This window comes from Photinus pyralis, unplaced genomic scaffold, assembly GCF_008802855.1.
Source record: "Photinus pyralis isolate 1611_PpyrPB1 unplaced genomic scaffold, Ppyr1.3 Ppyr1.4_LG9, whole genome shotgun sequence".
In the NCBI taxonomy this organism is placed as follows: Eukaryota; Metazoa; Arthropoda; class Insecta; order Coleoptera; family Lampyridae; genus Photinus; species Photinus pyralis.
Window position 1 is genome coordinate 22,692,702 of NW_022170878.1, and position 17,315 is coordinate 22,710,016.

General features: G+C 36.6%; 1 protein-coding gene across 1 annotated transcript in view; it reads right to left on the minus strand.

Moving 5' to 3' along the window:
• The window catches only part of LOC116180243 (pickpocket protein 28-like), a 33,644-nt gene that overhangs the window by 4,024 nt on the left and 12,305 nt on the right, over positions 1 to 17,315 (minus strand). Inside the window, exons 2-9 of the mRNA XM_031500138.1 lie at positions 11,862 to 12,246; positions 11,703 to 11,811; positions 11,499 to 11,659; positions 11,241 to 11,445; positions 10,237 to 10,507; positions 10,125 to 10,184; positions 9,897 to 10,080; positions 9,727 to 9,843 (exon numbers count right to left, since the gene is read on the minus strand). Coding sequence (XP_031355998.1) covers positions 9,727 to 9,843; positions 9,897 to 10,080; positions 10,125 to 10,184; positions 10,237 to 10,507; positions 11,241 to 11,445; positions 11,499 to 11,659; positions 11,703 to 11,811; positions 11,862 to 12,238 — 1,484 coding nt within the window. The 5' untranslated portion in view covers positions 12,239 to 12,246. The remainder of the gene's footprint in view (positions 1 to 9,726; positions 9,844 to 9,896; positions 10,081 to 10,124; positions 10,185 to 10,236; positions 10,508 to 11,240; positions 11,446 to 11,498; positions 11,660 to 11,702; positions 11,812 to 11,861; positions 12,247 to 17,315) is intronic.

The window sequence follows — 17,315 nt, forward strand, 5'->3', positions numbered from 1 at the left end:
TTTTTATTGCCCTAAAAAGGGTTACCTAGACTTCGTTGCCGTCCCTAACCACTTGGAGGTCTCTGTAAATTTATTTAATTGTCTTGTTTAAAATTTTACTTAGTTTTCTTTTTTGAATTTTGCTGCAAAAATTTCCGAAAATGCTTCTGATATTTTTTTCTTGTAGACATTGAATTTTGTTAACAGGCCAAATGATAATTCCTTTTAATTCCAATAAATTTTTAAAGTCTTCTCTTTCAATTTTAAATTCTTCACATTCATATAACAAATGTTCAGCACTTTCTACTCCATTTTCACATGTACACATATTTGTTTCGCTTTTTTTAATTTTATAAGAAAAAGAATTGAAAAGTCCTCTATTTGTTATAATTTGTATAATTCCTCTATTGATATTCCAAAATTTCCATTTTAATCTATTTGTGATGTTTGGTATGTATTGATATGTTTCCCTCCCCTTGTCCAATTCATCCCAGTCCTCTTGCCATTTATTTAAATAATAATTTTTGATTTGTTTTTTAATTTCTACTCTTGTTAATTTTTCTTCTTCGTCTTCAAAGTTTTCTAAATTTTTATGTGCTTTTGCCGGATGTCCACAATCAATTTTTGTTTTATTTCTTATATATGTATTATAATTTACTACGTTTTCTCCCAAAGTAATATTTTTATCTTTTCTTAAATTATAATTTTGAATCTTTACATTTATTTTTAATGTAATAGGCATTATTCTGGAAATAACTGTTACTGAATTTGTTGCAGTCCTATCATACATGTTAAAAATTCTTCTTAGAATGTAAGATTGAATACTTATAATTTTTTTTTCTTGAAAATTTTTATTCTATTCGCCCATATCACAGCTCCATATAATAATGCTGGCTCCAAAGCACCCCTATAAATAGTTATTAAAGTCTTCTTATTTAATCTCCAATTATCTTTACAAGTCCAAATATATTTCTGAAATAGTTGTTTTATTTTACTAGAAATTTTGTCAATATGCATATTAAGTTTTAATTTTTCCTGAATTGTTATACCTAAATATTTTACGTTATTTACCATTTTTATTTGTTTATTATAAATTTTGATTGTAGGGGGTCTTTTAATGTCCAAATTTTCTTTAAAAAGTATAATTTCCGTTTTTTCATGTGATATTTTTAATTTAATTTCAGTGCACCAATTTTCAAAATTTTTTATTATTTCATTTCCAGTAGTTTCTAATTTTTTTCTTGAGTTTTCTTCAACTATAAAAATTTTATCATCTGCATATGCAATTTCCCTCACAATATTTAGAATGTTAAAAATGATATTCCAAAAAGTAGGCCCCAATAGGTACTGATCCTTGTGGACAACCTTTACTGATCTCTTTTGTTATTTTTTGATATTTATTGCTGTATATTGTAATTCTGTCTGTTAGATAACTTTTAATAATTTTCTGTATTGATAAATCGCATTTAATTTTTCCTAATTCATATAGAATAGCCGGCCACCACACATTGTCAAACGCACCAGCTATATCTATTGATATTCCTAAAACATATTTTTTTCTGAATTTTCAACATTTTTAAATAGTTCCAAAATTGCATCTTCCGTCGATCTTCCTTCTCTAAATCCAAATTGTTTGTTTGATAAAATTTTGTTTTTTTCCAAATAATTCAATCTATCATTTAATAATATTTCCAATATTTTTCCTAAACAACATAATAACATTATTGGTCTATAGCTTTTTATATTAAGTGGATCTTTTCCTTCACCTGGTTTTTTAATGACTTTTTTTCCAACAAACTGGAAAATATCCTTCAACTTCAAAATTTTTAATTTTTTTCTAATAAAAGGATAATTTTTTTTAATAATTTCATTATTTATTAAATCTGGACCAGGAGCTTTTTTATCTTTTTGTTTCTAAATTTTTCGAAATTGTTGCAATTTTGAATTTCAGTTTCTAAAAATTTTCTTTTTTCTTTTTGTTGTTTCAATTAAATCGTCGTCTGTTATTTGTTACCAATTTTTTTGCCGTTTCAATACAAGTTGTTGTCATTTTTTCACCATATTTAATTGTTGAAGGTATGTTTTCTTTTTTATTTTTACTTAATTTATATATTGCACCCCATCACGCCAATTCATAAGAAAGGACCGAAAAATGATCCAGCAAATTACAGAGGTATAGCCCTAACCAATAGTGTTACAAAATTATTTACCCAAATCCTATACAATAGAATTTACAACTTTGTTGAAGAATCTTCCATTCTAAAGGAATACCAAATGGGATTTAGAAAAACTAGAGGCACTTCGGACAACATATTCTCATTAATGGCAATTATTCATATACAACTAAGGTTGGCAAGAAATGCAGTATATGTAAGTAATGTTTATTGATTTTAAACAAGCATTCGACAGAATCAACCATAACATACTTTGGAGGAAATTGTATGATAATGGCATTAGTGCAAAAGTTATTAGAATGATAGAGAGTCTGTATAAGAATGCAAGTTTACAGGTTAAAGTGAACAACAACTTAAGTAATACGATTCCTATCACAGAAGGGGTGTTGCAGGGAGAAAAACTATCTCCAATACTGTTTTCACTTTTTATAAATGATATAGAGAGTTATTTCCGAGCACATGGAGTTCGTGGTTTAAATATCGATCAGAACAATGATATTTTGTTAATTGCATATGCTGACGACATTGCTTTGTTCTCCCATTCTCCCATAGACTTGCAAAAGAAAATTAATATTTTATACAATTATTGTAAGGAAAATAGTCTGACGTTAAATACTAACAAAACTAAAATAATGAAATTTCAAAGAAACTGGACACATTCAAAAACTGTTAAGTTTTATTATGATCGCGATCCATTAGAAGTTGTAAATAAATTTTCATATCTTGGCGTTACATTTACATCAACGGGCAAATTTAATGAAGCAACAAAAGAGGCAAAAAAGAAGGCCTTAGTTGCAATCGGTAATGTTAAAGCAATCCTCATAAAAGGCAAATCGAGTTCATGGAATGAAAAATTCAAACTATTTCATAGTGTTGTCCAAGCTACCGCTCTGCATGGAGCTGAAACATGGGCCGTTTTTAAACCGGAAGGGCTTGAAGGAATACTCACCAAGTATCTCAAAGACGTTCTGCAATGTCAGAAAACTACCCCTAATCATATGCTCCGCCTGGAAACCGGCGCGAGGCATGTTAGCAACTTCGTATGGGCGCGAGCATTAAATTGGTGGATGAAAGTATTAAAACAAAAATCAACGTCTTATACGAATTTGCTTTATAATCGGTTGAAACACCTCGACTCCTGGGAACAGAATACGGCTGAATACAATTGGGCATCACAAATACGTCATTTTATAGAAAATCTGGGGTATGGGAACACCTGGCTACAGCAATCGCATCATATGACTAAAAGTTCTATCAGAAATGTAATTGACCAACACTTCACAACTTTAAAATCTGCAGATATCGTAACGAGTACAAAATTTAACGACCACTACAACAAATTACAGGCTATGAAGCATAATTATGAAATGTCAGCATATTTAACGTTTAAAGTCCCAATTATAAAGATCAGAACAGTAGCACAACTCAGACTGGCTTACAAAAATGGGACGCGCATTCTTATAAAAAATATGCTTTACAAACTAGATAACATAAACAAATGTCAAGTATGTAATCTTAACGAAAACGAAAATCTTATACACTTCCTTTTTAAATGCCCAATATATCAACCGATAAGGGTCGTTTATTTAAAAAAATATTGCATCGATGAGGACGACGAATCTAATATCTGTCACTTACTACAAGTAAAGGACGCAGCCCAACTAAACTGTGTTTATAATTATATACTTAATGCATTAAGAATAAGATCATTTTGTTTAAATGAATGATAGTTGATTTACTTATTTATAGAAAAATGGTTTCTTTTATGTCATAATTATTTAGAAATTTATAATTTGTTTAAGTTATCTATCATATCTCTCTCTATTTCTTTGTATGAGGCATTGCCTTAAAACAAATATACGTTTATTATTATTATGGTCGGTGTATCTTGTGAGAACTCAGGTCTAGCCTGGTTAACTAATCGCACGGATTAAAATCAAGTAACGATTAGTGTCTGTGTCTGGTGAAGTTATGTAGGGTCCTAAAAAAAATAAAAGAAATAAATAAATAAAATAAAAATTCACACCCTCACATTGAAAATCTAGAGATAGTATGTATTTCATACATACCAACATAGCTATTGATGGGCACAATAGCCAACGCTATCAGGAAAGAGGAAAACAAAACAAACAAACAAAATCATTATAATAATTCCTGTAATTTTATTAAATGGAGTTTATTGTGTAAGTGTTTCTTTGGTTTTGCGTTTGGGTTGAATACGAGTGGGTTGTGATAACGTGGTGTGCTTCTGTGAAGAAGGAGTTTTGTGTTTTTTACCTGTGCTAGGACGTGTAACTTTATTCAGTGGACCTGTCTTTGTGGTGCATGTTGCCTTACTTGTATTTATGGTGTTTCTTTGTTCTTGAGGTTGTATTTGTGTGGTTGCTTGGGTTATTGGTGGAGACATTACAGTATTTTGTGAGCCTGTAGTTATTATTATTATTATTATTATTATTACACCCCAAGGTTTTTCATTGCCACGTTTCGTTACAAATTCTTTTAAATAAATTTTCTAATTTTCATCACTTCTTTCCTTTTGTTTGTTAAATTTTCATTCCACCAAAAGTCATATCTTTTTTTACCGTATTTAATTTTGGGTATTGACTCGTTACATATATTTTGAATGTTATTTGTTAATTTAATTATATTTTCTTCTATATCATTTACATTTTCTATTTTTAAGTTTCCATTAAAATAATTACTTTCGTTTGATAATTTTTCAAATAAATCCCAATTAGCTTTTTTTGTCGAATATCTATTTTTATTATTTTCTACAATAATTTTATCTTGTTTTCCGAAATTTATATTAAATGTAATGACATTATGATCGCTAACTGTTAAATTTTCATGAACTTTCCAATAAAAATTTTATCCATTAAATTATTTGTAATTAAAGTTGTCAACATTTGTTAATCCATTTCCTATGTATGTGTGTGGATTATTAGGTTTATTTGAAATTATTAAATTATTTTCTGCTATGAATTGTTCCACTTTTTTTCCTTTTTTATCTGTAATATTATTAAACCACATTGTAGATTTTGAATTTGAATCCATACTTATTATTAATCTAGGATTTCCTAAAATTTTTAATTTTATTCAATTTCTTCAATATATTTTTCAATTTCTTCAGAAAATTGTACATAAGAATTTATAATCGTTATCCAGCCTAAACCATTTGTAATTTTTATAACAACAGTATGTGTAGTAAAAAAATGTTCCAATTTAATTATTTCCAAATCATTATTTAAAACAAATATAACTGACATTTTCTCCTCGTCAATCTTACCACCAGTTATTATCTTAGAATTTGGAAAACCAATTATTTTATTTTTAAAATTATAAGGTTCCTGTATTAATAAAATATCTAATTTTTTATCGTTTGAAATTTGAAATAATTCACCTGCTACTGTTTTCGAATGCTGTGAATTTATCTGTAAAAATGTTATTGGTTTCTTAAAATTTTTATTATTATTTTTAAATTCGATAATTTGTCCTTTTTATCGATTGATCCACCATAACTTTGTAAATCGGGCACTCTTCACTTCTTACATTATGATCATGTTGTTTTCCATAATTTTTACAATTTGCACATATAATTTTTTCTGATTTACATTCCTGAAAACTATGTCCTTTTTCAGCACATTTACCACAAACGTTTTCACTATTTTTACAATATTTTGCTGGATGCCCAAAACTCTGACATTTGTAACATCTTGTTACACTAATATGATTTTGTATTCTACGCCTATTCCAAAAAATATACATTTTTTCTAAATTTAAAAGTTCACTAGTCAAATTTTGTTTTATAAGGGCTTCTAATATTTTTTCTTCTTCTAAATCGATGTCTACGTCATATAAAATTAATTTTGGTCCACTTGTTTTAGGTATTCTTAAGTCTACTCCTTCCTCAATCAAATGTTTATTATTTTTTATTTTATCTAGATCATTTTTATTAACTGTTTCTATTAGTACTCCATTATTTTTTGTTTCTTTATTTTTTTAAATTTTTAATCCCTCTTTAGTTGGATCTATTAATTTGTTTATTTTCTCTTTAATTTTTGAACTACTTTTACCTTGAGCACTTAATATTATAACATTAGATGGTTGCCATTCTACTTTCTTTGTTATATTTGTATTAATTATTTTTTTATTGTGACTATAATGTTTTGCTGCCATATCTGCATATGTGCTTTTAACTTGCTCTTTATCTATTGCAATATTTTTTATTTCTTCAATTTGTTTAAACATTACATCCTCATAAACTTTATTATTATTATCATATGTTTGAACTACTCCCTCTAAATAAGTTAATTTTTGTAATACTGTATTAACTAATGTTTTAAGTTCATTCATTTTCTCTATTAAATTTTTAGATTATGTTTTATTAATTTTAGTATTAGTATTGAAAGTTAAATCCATAATATACTTACTTAGTTCCTCCATTTTATTTATGCCTTTTAAATTATTAACATTATTTATCTCATCACTCATCAGGTAACTCCCTACGCTTTCTTTCCTTTCGTTCTTTTTTTGTTTCTTTATTTTCCTCACCACTGTCTCTATTAACTTTCCTTTTCCTATTTGATTTGTCATTTGAAATATCAATTTCACTACATGAAGATAATGTACTTCCATGTCCTCAATACAATTGTCATTATCTTTGTCATTGTCATTGTCCCTTATATTGTTCACATAGTCCTTATCTAAGTCTTTAGTTTTGTCTTTAGGATTCATTTTAGTCTACGCAAAATGTAAATTAAAATCTTACCCTAATTTGGTAGGCAAATTCTTTTTCTCTTCAAAACTTTGGTGGCGTTTCAAAACTATATTCTTATAAAGGCTCCCTTGGTCCAAAATTGAATCAGACTTCAGCTGCCAGAACGTGCTATCTTGCGGGTTCACCCGTAATGGCTTCCCAAAATATCTCTCTGAATAATCCCTACCTACAACTAAGTAACGCATTTTCCAAAATTAAGACTACCATTAAATGCGCAACTTAGAATCGCAGTCGATCGCAACGCATCTAAACTTTTGGAAATTGTAGTAAAAACAGCAAATTTTTGCGAATAGAAAGTCTTTTAGGGCGTGCGATAGTTTACCAGATTCCCATGTTCCAATGTCTAGTGGTAATAGCTTAACACATGACAAAGGTAGATTTGATCTGTACTGATATTTTTCTTGTCAATAAACCGACTTTGCGGTTCAATGGTAGAGCGCTGGACTATATATCCGTTGGTCTGGTGTTCGAACCTGGGTTGAGGTGAATTTTTCACCTGTGGCAGAGATGGGAATTACCTTAGACCAGTTTCGAGCATTCTGCCGGCTATTCCGAATTAGGTTTTCCTGCAGTTTTCCTAATTCGTAAGGTAAATACTGGAGTAGTATAGAACTACTTAAGACCTTCTGCAGAGGCACCTCTAAAAAGCATTATGCGGGTCACTCTGTAATTGGACGCAAGCCTGTCGAGGTCCCAGAACAAGAAACAAGAGAAGGATAATAAATAAATAAATAAATAAACAAATAAATAAATAAATAAATAAATAAATAAATGAATAAATAAATAAATAAATAAATAAATAAATAAATAAATAAATAAATAAATAAATACATAAATCAATAAAAAATACTACGAGAACCTCTATTCTTGGACACTTAGCATCGCACTCAATTGCCACAAGTTCATCGATCTTAGTGTTATAGTAAGGGCGATCCGGGCGCACTTTGACCATGCGCCAACTCCAAAGACATTTTAACTACTGCGCATGCGCCAAGTCAATATTACTAAATGTCATAGTGGTTGTTGTCAAAACTCCTCTGCTCTCCACAACAACGTACTTAACACTATCACAATCAATAATCAACCATGCGATAGAATTATATTTTAATTTAAACATGAACCACCCGTTGGACCATCAGTTGATTTTTTGAATCAACTATACATTGTTTTGTGTGCCCTTTAATTCAACTTCAATTGTGTCCCCTGTTTAACCTTCAACTTTGTCCTTTCGTCTTCAATTCTCCCCTCTATTTCACCTTCAAATTTGATCTTCAGTGACGTTCAGGAATGAGCCTGAGTGTACGACCTTCAGTTGCATCCATTTCAGGTAGGAACCTGAATTCTGCCTACTATTTCACCTTCAGTTTTTCCCTCTATATCACCGTCAATTCTGCTCTCTATTTCACTTTCACGTTCGCTCTTCAGTGACAGCCGCGTCTACGTTTGATCTTCAGTGATATTGGTACAGGCAAGAACCCTAGTTAGTTTTGACAACAACCACAATGACTGTCAGTGACATTAGTTCAGGCAAGAACCATGGTTTGTTTTGACAACAGCCACGATAACCATCAGTGATATTCATTTGGTCCATGCGCAGTAGTTTAAATGACCTTGGCGTTGGTGCATGCGCAAAGCTCAAGATCATAGTGCGCCCAGATCGGCCTTACTATACTACTCATTTTATTAATGTAATTTTCCTCCAAAAAAGACAATGCTGGTTGCTGACCTCTCCAGATTGAGGGCTTACATAACCAATGTACTTAGATGTAGGGGGCTGAATTAAAACGAATAGTGGGGGTGTACATAGGTACAGTTTTTCGTTTACAATAATAGAAGTGCGCTCTTTCCACTTGTATGCCGTTTTTCTTCCTTCAGATAAGGCTAGGTTCCCATAATTAAAATTGGACACATGGGTGTAGGTGCGAATTTAAAGTAGGCGTCGAGGGGAAATTTTTTCAAAGCTGACCGGGAATTGCGTGGCACAGATTTCACTGAACATTCTATGAAAAGCAAGATTGTATATTTTAACGAGTGTAGAATTTTGAGTTATGACCCTAGCTCTATTGAAATTCGTTAAAAGTAGCGAATGGAAATCACGCGTGATCCAATTTCATTAATGAAGCACAATTTTAGGGCGGTAGTCAATTGAAAAAGATAGGTAGGGATTAATCCGGAGGAAATTTTTAAAAGCATTCGATCCAGCGATAAGCATTCGAGTTTTAGGTGTGGTAGAACCCAAGTATAATTTCTCGTTTTTACACGGAGAGCGTCACGTATTTGATGAAAGCAGTACAGTTTTTTTGAGCAATTTGGGCCGCATTTAAAACTCAAGCGAAAATCGGTTCTTCTAGGAGTCGCGAGTTAGTAATGACAGCATGGTTTTTCAAATGGGTGTAGTTAAGAAAAAGCGTGGCCACGATTTAGAATTAACAAAAAATGTTTGCTATTAAGGAACCTGCACAGGTTGTTCTTCACCATGTATAAGAATAAGAAATAGTCCATTTGCTTGCAATAGGACTGATAATGGAGCCCTAACATCGTAAATTGTCAGTAAGGCTTACTTCAGGTAATTACCATAGATGGCCGAGGTTAGGGGAGGCGATACTATTGCATTTATTCCAAAAAAGCCAATGCACAAGTACAAATCGTTCACTTTTTTATTCAACTTTTAATTGCAGTAATTCAGCATCGCCAGACCAATGGTGTGGTCCAAACCGTCTGTAATTACAAAACAATCGTATGCTAACAAAATAAATAAGCTCAACGATTGAGATGATAGAGAACCCCATAAATAACCCGAGCAAGCCTCCGCAGCTCGACAGGAAATCCATCAGGCCGTAAAGCTCCTGCCTCTCCGATGTGATAAATTGCAAATCTCTGAAGAAGATCTGAATCTTTGAGTATTCGTCGTTCCTGAAATTTTGAGGAGTGAGTTTCCGGCGTCCCCTCTCCTAACATTTACGTACAATTTCTTTCGTGTTCCGTTATGGTGCAATGTCCTCTCCATCCTTTTCCACCTCCATTCCGTTTGGGAGATTTCCGTCTCGTAACGTATCGAGCTGCAAGTTTGGCGGCAGTCGCATTTCTCCACGAAATTGGGCTCGTTGACATTATCCAAGATCTTTACGTTCTTGTTCACCAAAAATAGCGCTAAAATTGATCATTTAAAATTTGCACAATCGCCACATTCTCACCTGAGGCGTTTCTGACACACTCCCTTTTGGCACGACCACAGATCGGTGTCGAATTTATCCCTACAACAACAATTGGAATGAGACCCGTTTATAGGGGGGTTGTGGCTATTACGTGGCATTTCGAATGGGACGCACCCGCAACTATGCAACGTGTAGTTTGCGAGACACTCGTGGATGCAGTTGTTTTGATCGTACTTCTTGAAGAACTTCAGTTTCCTTTCCTCCATGAAGTAGCACTCCCGATTGTCTGGGTGGTAGCTTCTAAGTCGCTTCGAGGTCATCACCATAATCGGTTTGACTGACGCAACCAAGACCTGATTCAGTCCCACGCGAATGAAGTTTCCTTCCGTAAACGGAAATTGCGACGGGCTGTGGAGGATAATCTGGAAAGGAAATTTGTTCAATTCCCATAGACATAGAATGGAGAGAACTCCCTCCCAAGAGGAGAGAGGCTATGTCTGGACCTGCACCGACGGAACCCTACACATTAATGTTCAGGAGAAGTGACCGCCTCCAGGGCTTATTGGGTGCAGTTACGTTGTGACGGAGGGGGTTCAGTCTCGCTATTGACAGCCAAGGGGCAGCGGGATTACTACCGACACCTTTAGAGGCCAAGGAAGGCTCTTAAAGCATTTCTTTGTGAGTATATCCTCAAAATCTGGGTAATGGCGAAGGTTGACGGGGCCATCAGCCTACTATCGTTTTTTCTAAAAATGGGGAAGAAGCTGGTGGATGCATATATAAGGAATGCACTCCTTGTTCTTAGACCATTACATCCATTCCAACATGCTTACGGGTCTGGCATGCCCACGGAGGCAGCTCTCCACAGCCTCGCGTGCAGGCTGGAGAGTAGAATATTTGCTGGGGTCGTAGCCCAGGTAGCGTTTCTTGATATCAAGGGTGCGTTCCACATTCGATCCCACTAGTAAAGCTGCTGAAGGCTTTGGGTCAATCGTAAGATGAATCCGCGCTGTGCTCGGAAGAAGAGTGATTGTATCCTCACTCGGAACGAGGGAGATGAGGTCCTTGGTTACCAAAGGATGTCCGCAGGATGGAGTAGGTATTCAGTAATGGGCCTTTAGTGTTCACACAAAAAGGATACAGGATACAGCATACCTTGTAGCCTTGAAGAGCATCACTGCAAACATAATCGACGTTCTTTGATTCAACCCACAACGTCAGCTGAAGACCGCCCGCGATTCCGGGCACAAAAGTACGACGTGGCATCACGTCATTGTCATCCGTTGCACTGTATCCCCTCTCCAAGGTCCAATTGGAGCGCTTTTGGTGAGGTATACCGCGGTTCGTGTAATAATTGGTCCTGGAAAGACAGTTGATGGTACTACGAACCAATGAGACAGTACGGAAACTTACGCCACAATATCTTCGAAGACGTCTCTTCTATCTAGCAAATTGAAAGAGAGGCAAACGCCATCTGGTGACACTATGGGAGTAAACAAGGCGCGAATATCCTTAGTACAGCTTTTTCCAAACAGCACACATTCGCTGATGGCATGGTCAACGTTTGGCTTCACCTAGAGCAGATTGTGCACCATAAAATTGAGCAGGGTGACCTACATTAAAAAGAAACTCGTAAAAGTCCTCCGTTAAAAAATCCTCTTCCTCGCCGACCTCGTCCTCCCAGTCGTGCGAGCATATCTGGGAGATGTAGCTGAGATCCTGCCTCCTGAAAGGCTCCACTTACCGTTCTAAATCACCAAGTCTACTTTACCGTACTGTTGTCGACTCAGCTGTTCCCCACGTCTCACCATCAGCACCAAGTCAGTATAGTTAACAATACTCCTCTCCGCTCTTGCTTCAGGGCAAATGGTAACGGCCGGAAACGGAATGTCCCAAACCGGGGTTTCGGTGGTGGCGAACGAGACGACGACCGGAGACCTCTGCCACTTGTGGTAGGCTTGCAATATCGTACTGGCGCACAAAGTTATACAAACGATCAGGGTAGTCAGCCACAGGATTCTTTCAAAGATGTTGCGGTTTCTCTCGCCCAAAAACTTGAATCCGTGCACGCTGCAGTTGGAGCAGCACTCCGAGACGTACGAACGGCAGTTCTGTGCGAAAGTCGGGTGAGGTTTCTCCGTTTCATTCCTCATGGCGTATGCTGCAAATATGACGGGGGTTGAAATAGTGCCGCCTTAGGAATACAGGAAGCTATTAACTTAATTGGCACGTAGATCAATATCGTCGTATGTATTAAACCCAATTAGAGCGAAAACACTGGCGCTTCAAATTACAATAAACGACCACGATAATCAAATACATTATTATAACCGTCCATTTAGTCGGAACATTCGGATTTGGGCATCCATGCGATCAGCCAAGCTGACCACGAATGAGAGAGGCCAAGCTTATGTAAGGTTAGGGGGTGGGAGGTGGGACGAAATTTCATTTTTAATATTTTAAAAGAGCTTTAATTGAATTAATTAGCACGGAATTTAAGTGTTTAAGGTTTTTCCCGGTTCTTCAAGGATTAGGCCACTAGAAAAGGTGAAGGATGTGACATGGGATTTCTTTTGCGTGACAACGTTAGGTAGCGCCAAGTTGGGACGATAAGCCGACTTTAATGATGTACAGCTGAATTACATCCGGTCGTTAGTAAAGAAGCTACACAGCAAGGAAAAATAATGCTGATGTATAGGGGGGAACTGGTTGGTTCGAAGAAAGCCGAAAACTAATTCATTCGTTTTGAGCCGTCATAGAGCTCAAGTCGGACAATTGTCGTTTGAGCCTTTGCAGTCCAATTTCAAATTAAGATATTGATTTGTCAGTTTGTGCAATTTATCCGAAACAAGTAGAACCAATTCGATCAAAATAAAAATATATCCTACTCGCAATTGATACTTAAAACGTACCTAATTAATCTTTCTAGAAGTGTTAAAATTACGATTTTTGTCGGAAATTACTCTTTTTGCCAGTATACAGCACATTCCTTTATTGAGCTTCCATATGAGGAAACTTGTCCTTGATCTCACACCTGAATATCATCATTATCAACTTGATAAGCAACTTTTAAACGGTGACCAAACTGTGTGGAATTTGACTGAGCGGTAACTTTTGAACTTTACACTAACCTTTGGACTTTGAATGGCGGGGAATGAACTTTGACCGGTCGACAACCTTTAGACTTTACGCGAACCCTAGGAAATTTTGACCGCAAGCCAACCTTTAGACTTTGAACAGCTGGGAATGGACTTTGACCGATTTGACTGACAACCTTTAGACTTAGAACAGTGTGTAATGGGCTTTGACGTGTCGGCAACCGTTGGATTTTGAACAGTAAGGAATGAACTTTGACAGGTCGGCAATCTATGTACTTTAAACAGCGAATGACTTTGATCGATTGCTTGACCTACGTCCCAAGACCAGCGAAGATACCCCGGGCCAACTGCCGAAGTACTTCGGGCCAACTACCGAAATACCTCGGGTCAAACTCCCGAGCCAACTGCCGAAATATGGCACCTCAAACCAACTGCCGAAATATAATCCCACGCTCCGTGCCAATTGCCGAAATATGACCCCGCACTCCGGGCCAATTGCCAAAATTTGACCTTGCACCCCGGGCCAATTTCCAAAAGTTTACCCGGGCAAACTGTCGAAACATTTTCCAACGGTCCCCAGAGGGGGGGGGGGTAGATTCTTAAAACCGCGGTAGCTCGAAAAATAGCGATATGATGGAAAACTGGTGGAGGAACTTTTTGTACAGTTTTTGTCGTATAACACCATTCCATAGTCCGTGTGCGCGAACTTCGAAACACCCTGTATACCATACTAATAAAATGACATCATGCGTCTTTAGTGGTTTGCAGTGGATAATGGCAGTTAAAACACCCACTTTAGTTACAGCGACATTTCGTCTCCAGACATCCGGAATCCATTATGAAAACAATGCTCTACAGAAATTAAAAGACGCAGAAGAGCCCATAATTAATCCTACCAACTGCTTACAGACTTTTCTTTACCCATCAGACATACGATTTACTGGAAAATTCAACCCTCCAGCTTTAACACACTATTGACTTTCTATGATATCTAATTCCTAAACTTCTCCAACCCCAAAAATTTTAAGGGTGTCCCTATTTGCAAAAAAATAACAAAATCAATTCCAAATTTCGAGCTACCGTTAAAACATCGGAGCAAAGTTGGCAGAGTTCCTTGCATTTGGTACCTGATTTTACGCCACAGTCACGATAAAAATGTCTGAAGGTCGGGGGTGCCATTTCGGTAATCATTGCTGTCGGATTGAGCCTCTGTTCTGTTTTCTTTCGTCCCTATTGAGTGACATCTTTTTCCACCTCCAACCACTTCTAAATAGCGAGCTGTTTTTAAATATGTTTTGTAGTTCAGTGTAGTCTCCTCCATACAGAGCTACTAGGCACTTCGTTCTGGCATCTGCGATGACTGAATTAGGTTAGAGGAACACTTCAACCTTTTTCTTATTGACACTCTATAGTTAGTTCTTCTCAATGAAGGAAAACGCTGGGGCGGTTTCGCACTCAGCGAACGACGCGTAGAGAATCAACTCAATCCACGATTGAGGACTATTATAAGGGTTCAGAGTCGCCTCTGTCACAGTTCTGGAAATAATCATTCTTCCCAGCCTATCCCAAACCATTGAGAAGGACAAATAAGTCCACATCCTATCCAATGATTAGCACCAACTTCAAAGAAGTACTCTTGTCAAGTGCCACCTTGACGGTGTCGCAATTAGCAATGACCACGGATGAGCTTGACGATTTATAGGGCCAATAACCTCGGATGACCTTGAAAATGTATGGGGTCAATGACCTCGGATGACATAAAATGTCATCTGACACTTCAAAAATGGTGCCAATGACCACGGGTGACCTTGGAAATTTACGAGGTCAATGAAGAAATGCAGTCGTTGACTCTGTATGCCATTAAAATTGTAATTTGACACCCCAAAAATTAAATACGGTCACCGCCCACGTGGCACGCGACTTTCACATTGATCTAATTTCCAAGTCACCGCCACGTGACCTTTATCTACTTTCCAAGGTTATCGGCAGGTGGCAAGCGCCCTTGAACTGAGTCAGAATCGCCCCTGTGTAACTACTGTCAACTGCTGCTTTGTCGTAATTCCCTGGCTTCGGGAGGTGGAGCATATCGTAGTAATCAGTCGTCGTTTGTTGCTGTCGTTGACCAATAACGTCTTCAGTCAGACGCACCGCCAGAACTCTGGAAGCGGGCAGCTTTGAACAATGTCTCGAGCTGCCATGTAGAGGTGTTAATCGAAAGTAGAGCCGTCACGAAGGTGCACGACTGGTAGGAAAACAGCCTTGGAATGATGGAATTTAAGGTTTCCTGTAACCTGCTCCATGAACACATTCCAACCTGGTACTGGAATGTGCGACCACTTCCCTTAGAACCATAGCAAGTCTGATGGTGATGGCAGGATTTCACCAGCTGACAAACTAGCATTCATTCTTACATTGAACCTTTGACTATGATAAACAATCGACTGAGCAGGCACATTCAATCGTGGGAGGCCATATCGGGCAACTCAGCAGAACCTGGGTTAATGGCGCCCATCGCATGAAAAGTGTTGACATCGACGTCGGAATTGTCAAACTTGAACTGTATGGAAGATCTTTTTCCAATGGGGGGGAGTAGATTCTCCTCGTGTTATGGCTGAGCTTTCGATACGCACAAGGCACCACCCCTGTAGAAATCGTTTATTCTGCAGTAGGCCACGCTTCTCACCCACTTAAATTAAAGAAGAATTAAAAAATTAATTAAATTACAAATTTTTCTTTCTCGAATGAGTAGATGACCAATGTATATTCTGGACCAGGAAGTGTCACACCAATAAGAGACGAGGTCCTGAAGTCACAGGCGTTCACGCCCTCCTACGCCCCTCCCTTTCGGGTTCGTAAAGCGGTTCAATAGCTTGTTCAACTGGTCCGACAGCTTTTTCGCCCGGTTCAACAGGTATGTTGGACCGCTTTACGAAACTGAAAGGGAGGGGCGTGCTCGTCTCTGATTCGCTGTGACATCACAACCTAGTCTCTTATTAATTGCTGTCACTTCCTGGTCTAGAACATACATCGGTCATCTACTCGAATGTATTCTCCGCCCAAGGAATAGAGAAAATAAATGCAAAAATCCCTTTCGGCTCGGCCGATCAGATGTAGGTAGATTGTTCGCCATTTTGTTCCAATATGGCGGAATTCTTAATTTATTTTTATTTTTTATTATCTCTCTCTAGTTCTGGGCCCTCAACAGGCTTACACGCAATTACAGTGCGCAAGATATTTATTTTTAAGGATCCTCACATCCTTTATAGTTTTGTATTGTCGTCTGTCCGTCTGTCCGTCCGTCCGTGTGCGCTCTAACTCTTTTTAAAGGTGACCGATTGTGTTGAAATTTGGTGTACAGGTACTTTGGATATTAAAGACGGACGCTATTGATTTTCAGGAAAGCTGGTTCGACAGGAACAAAAGTTATGGGACTTCGAGTGAATCGGGAATAGGAAAAACTGCGGGCTCAGTATAATAGAAATCAACATATTTTATTCCCTAGGTCATGTATCGAGTTCGGACTTTCGCTAGATTATTCCCTATGACTCTTAGATGTGTAATAATTCAATATAACTCTTCTCTGTGGTATAGGTCAAGAGTTTTAGAGCAACATGTATCCAAAATTATTCTTTACACATGAATTTGGGAGTTGTAAAAGCTTTCAAACGCATTACCTTGATGCTGAAAGAGTACATCACGTGCACATTTGATAACCGCATATGTGTGATTCAAAGATGTTAAATTATTTTTCTGAGGCCACATAGATTTTGATCAAAATATGTTAAAATCGTTATTTATGCACCAAGATCGTTGCGAAAAAGACCAAGAGCATTATCTCAATGACCAAAACATGAATTTGATCTATTTTGGGCGACCACGTGGATGTTGATCAAAACATGTCAAAATCGTTAATTATGCACCAATCTCGTTGGGAAAAACACCAAGAGCATTATCTCAATGACCAAACCATAAATTTGATCTATTTTTGGCGACCACATGAATTTTGATCAAAACATGTCAAAATCGTCATTTATGCACCAAGATTTTTTATTTTTATTCTATTTCATTTTATTTTGCCTTTATTTTTGAGTGGGGGGAGTTTCAGTCAAGGCTGCTCTACCAACCCGACCCA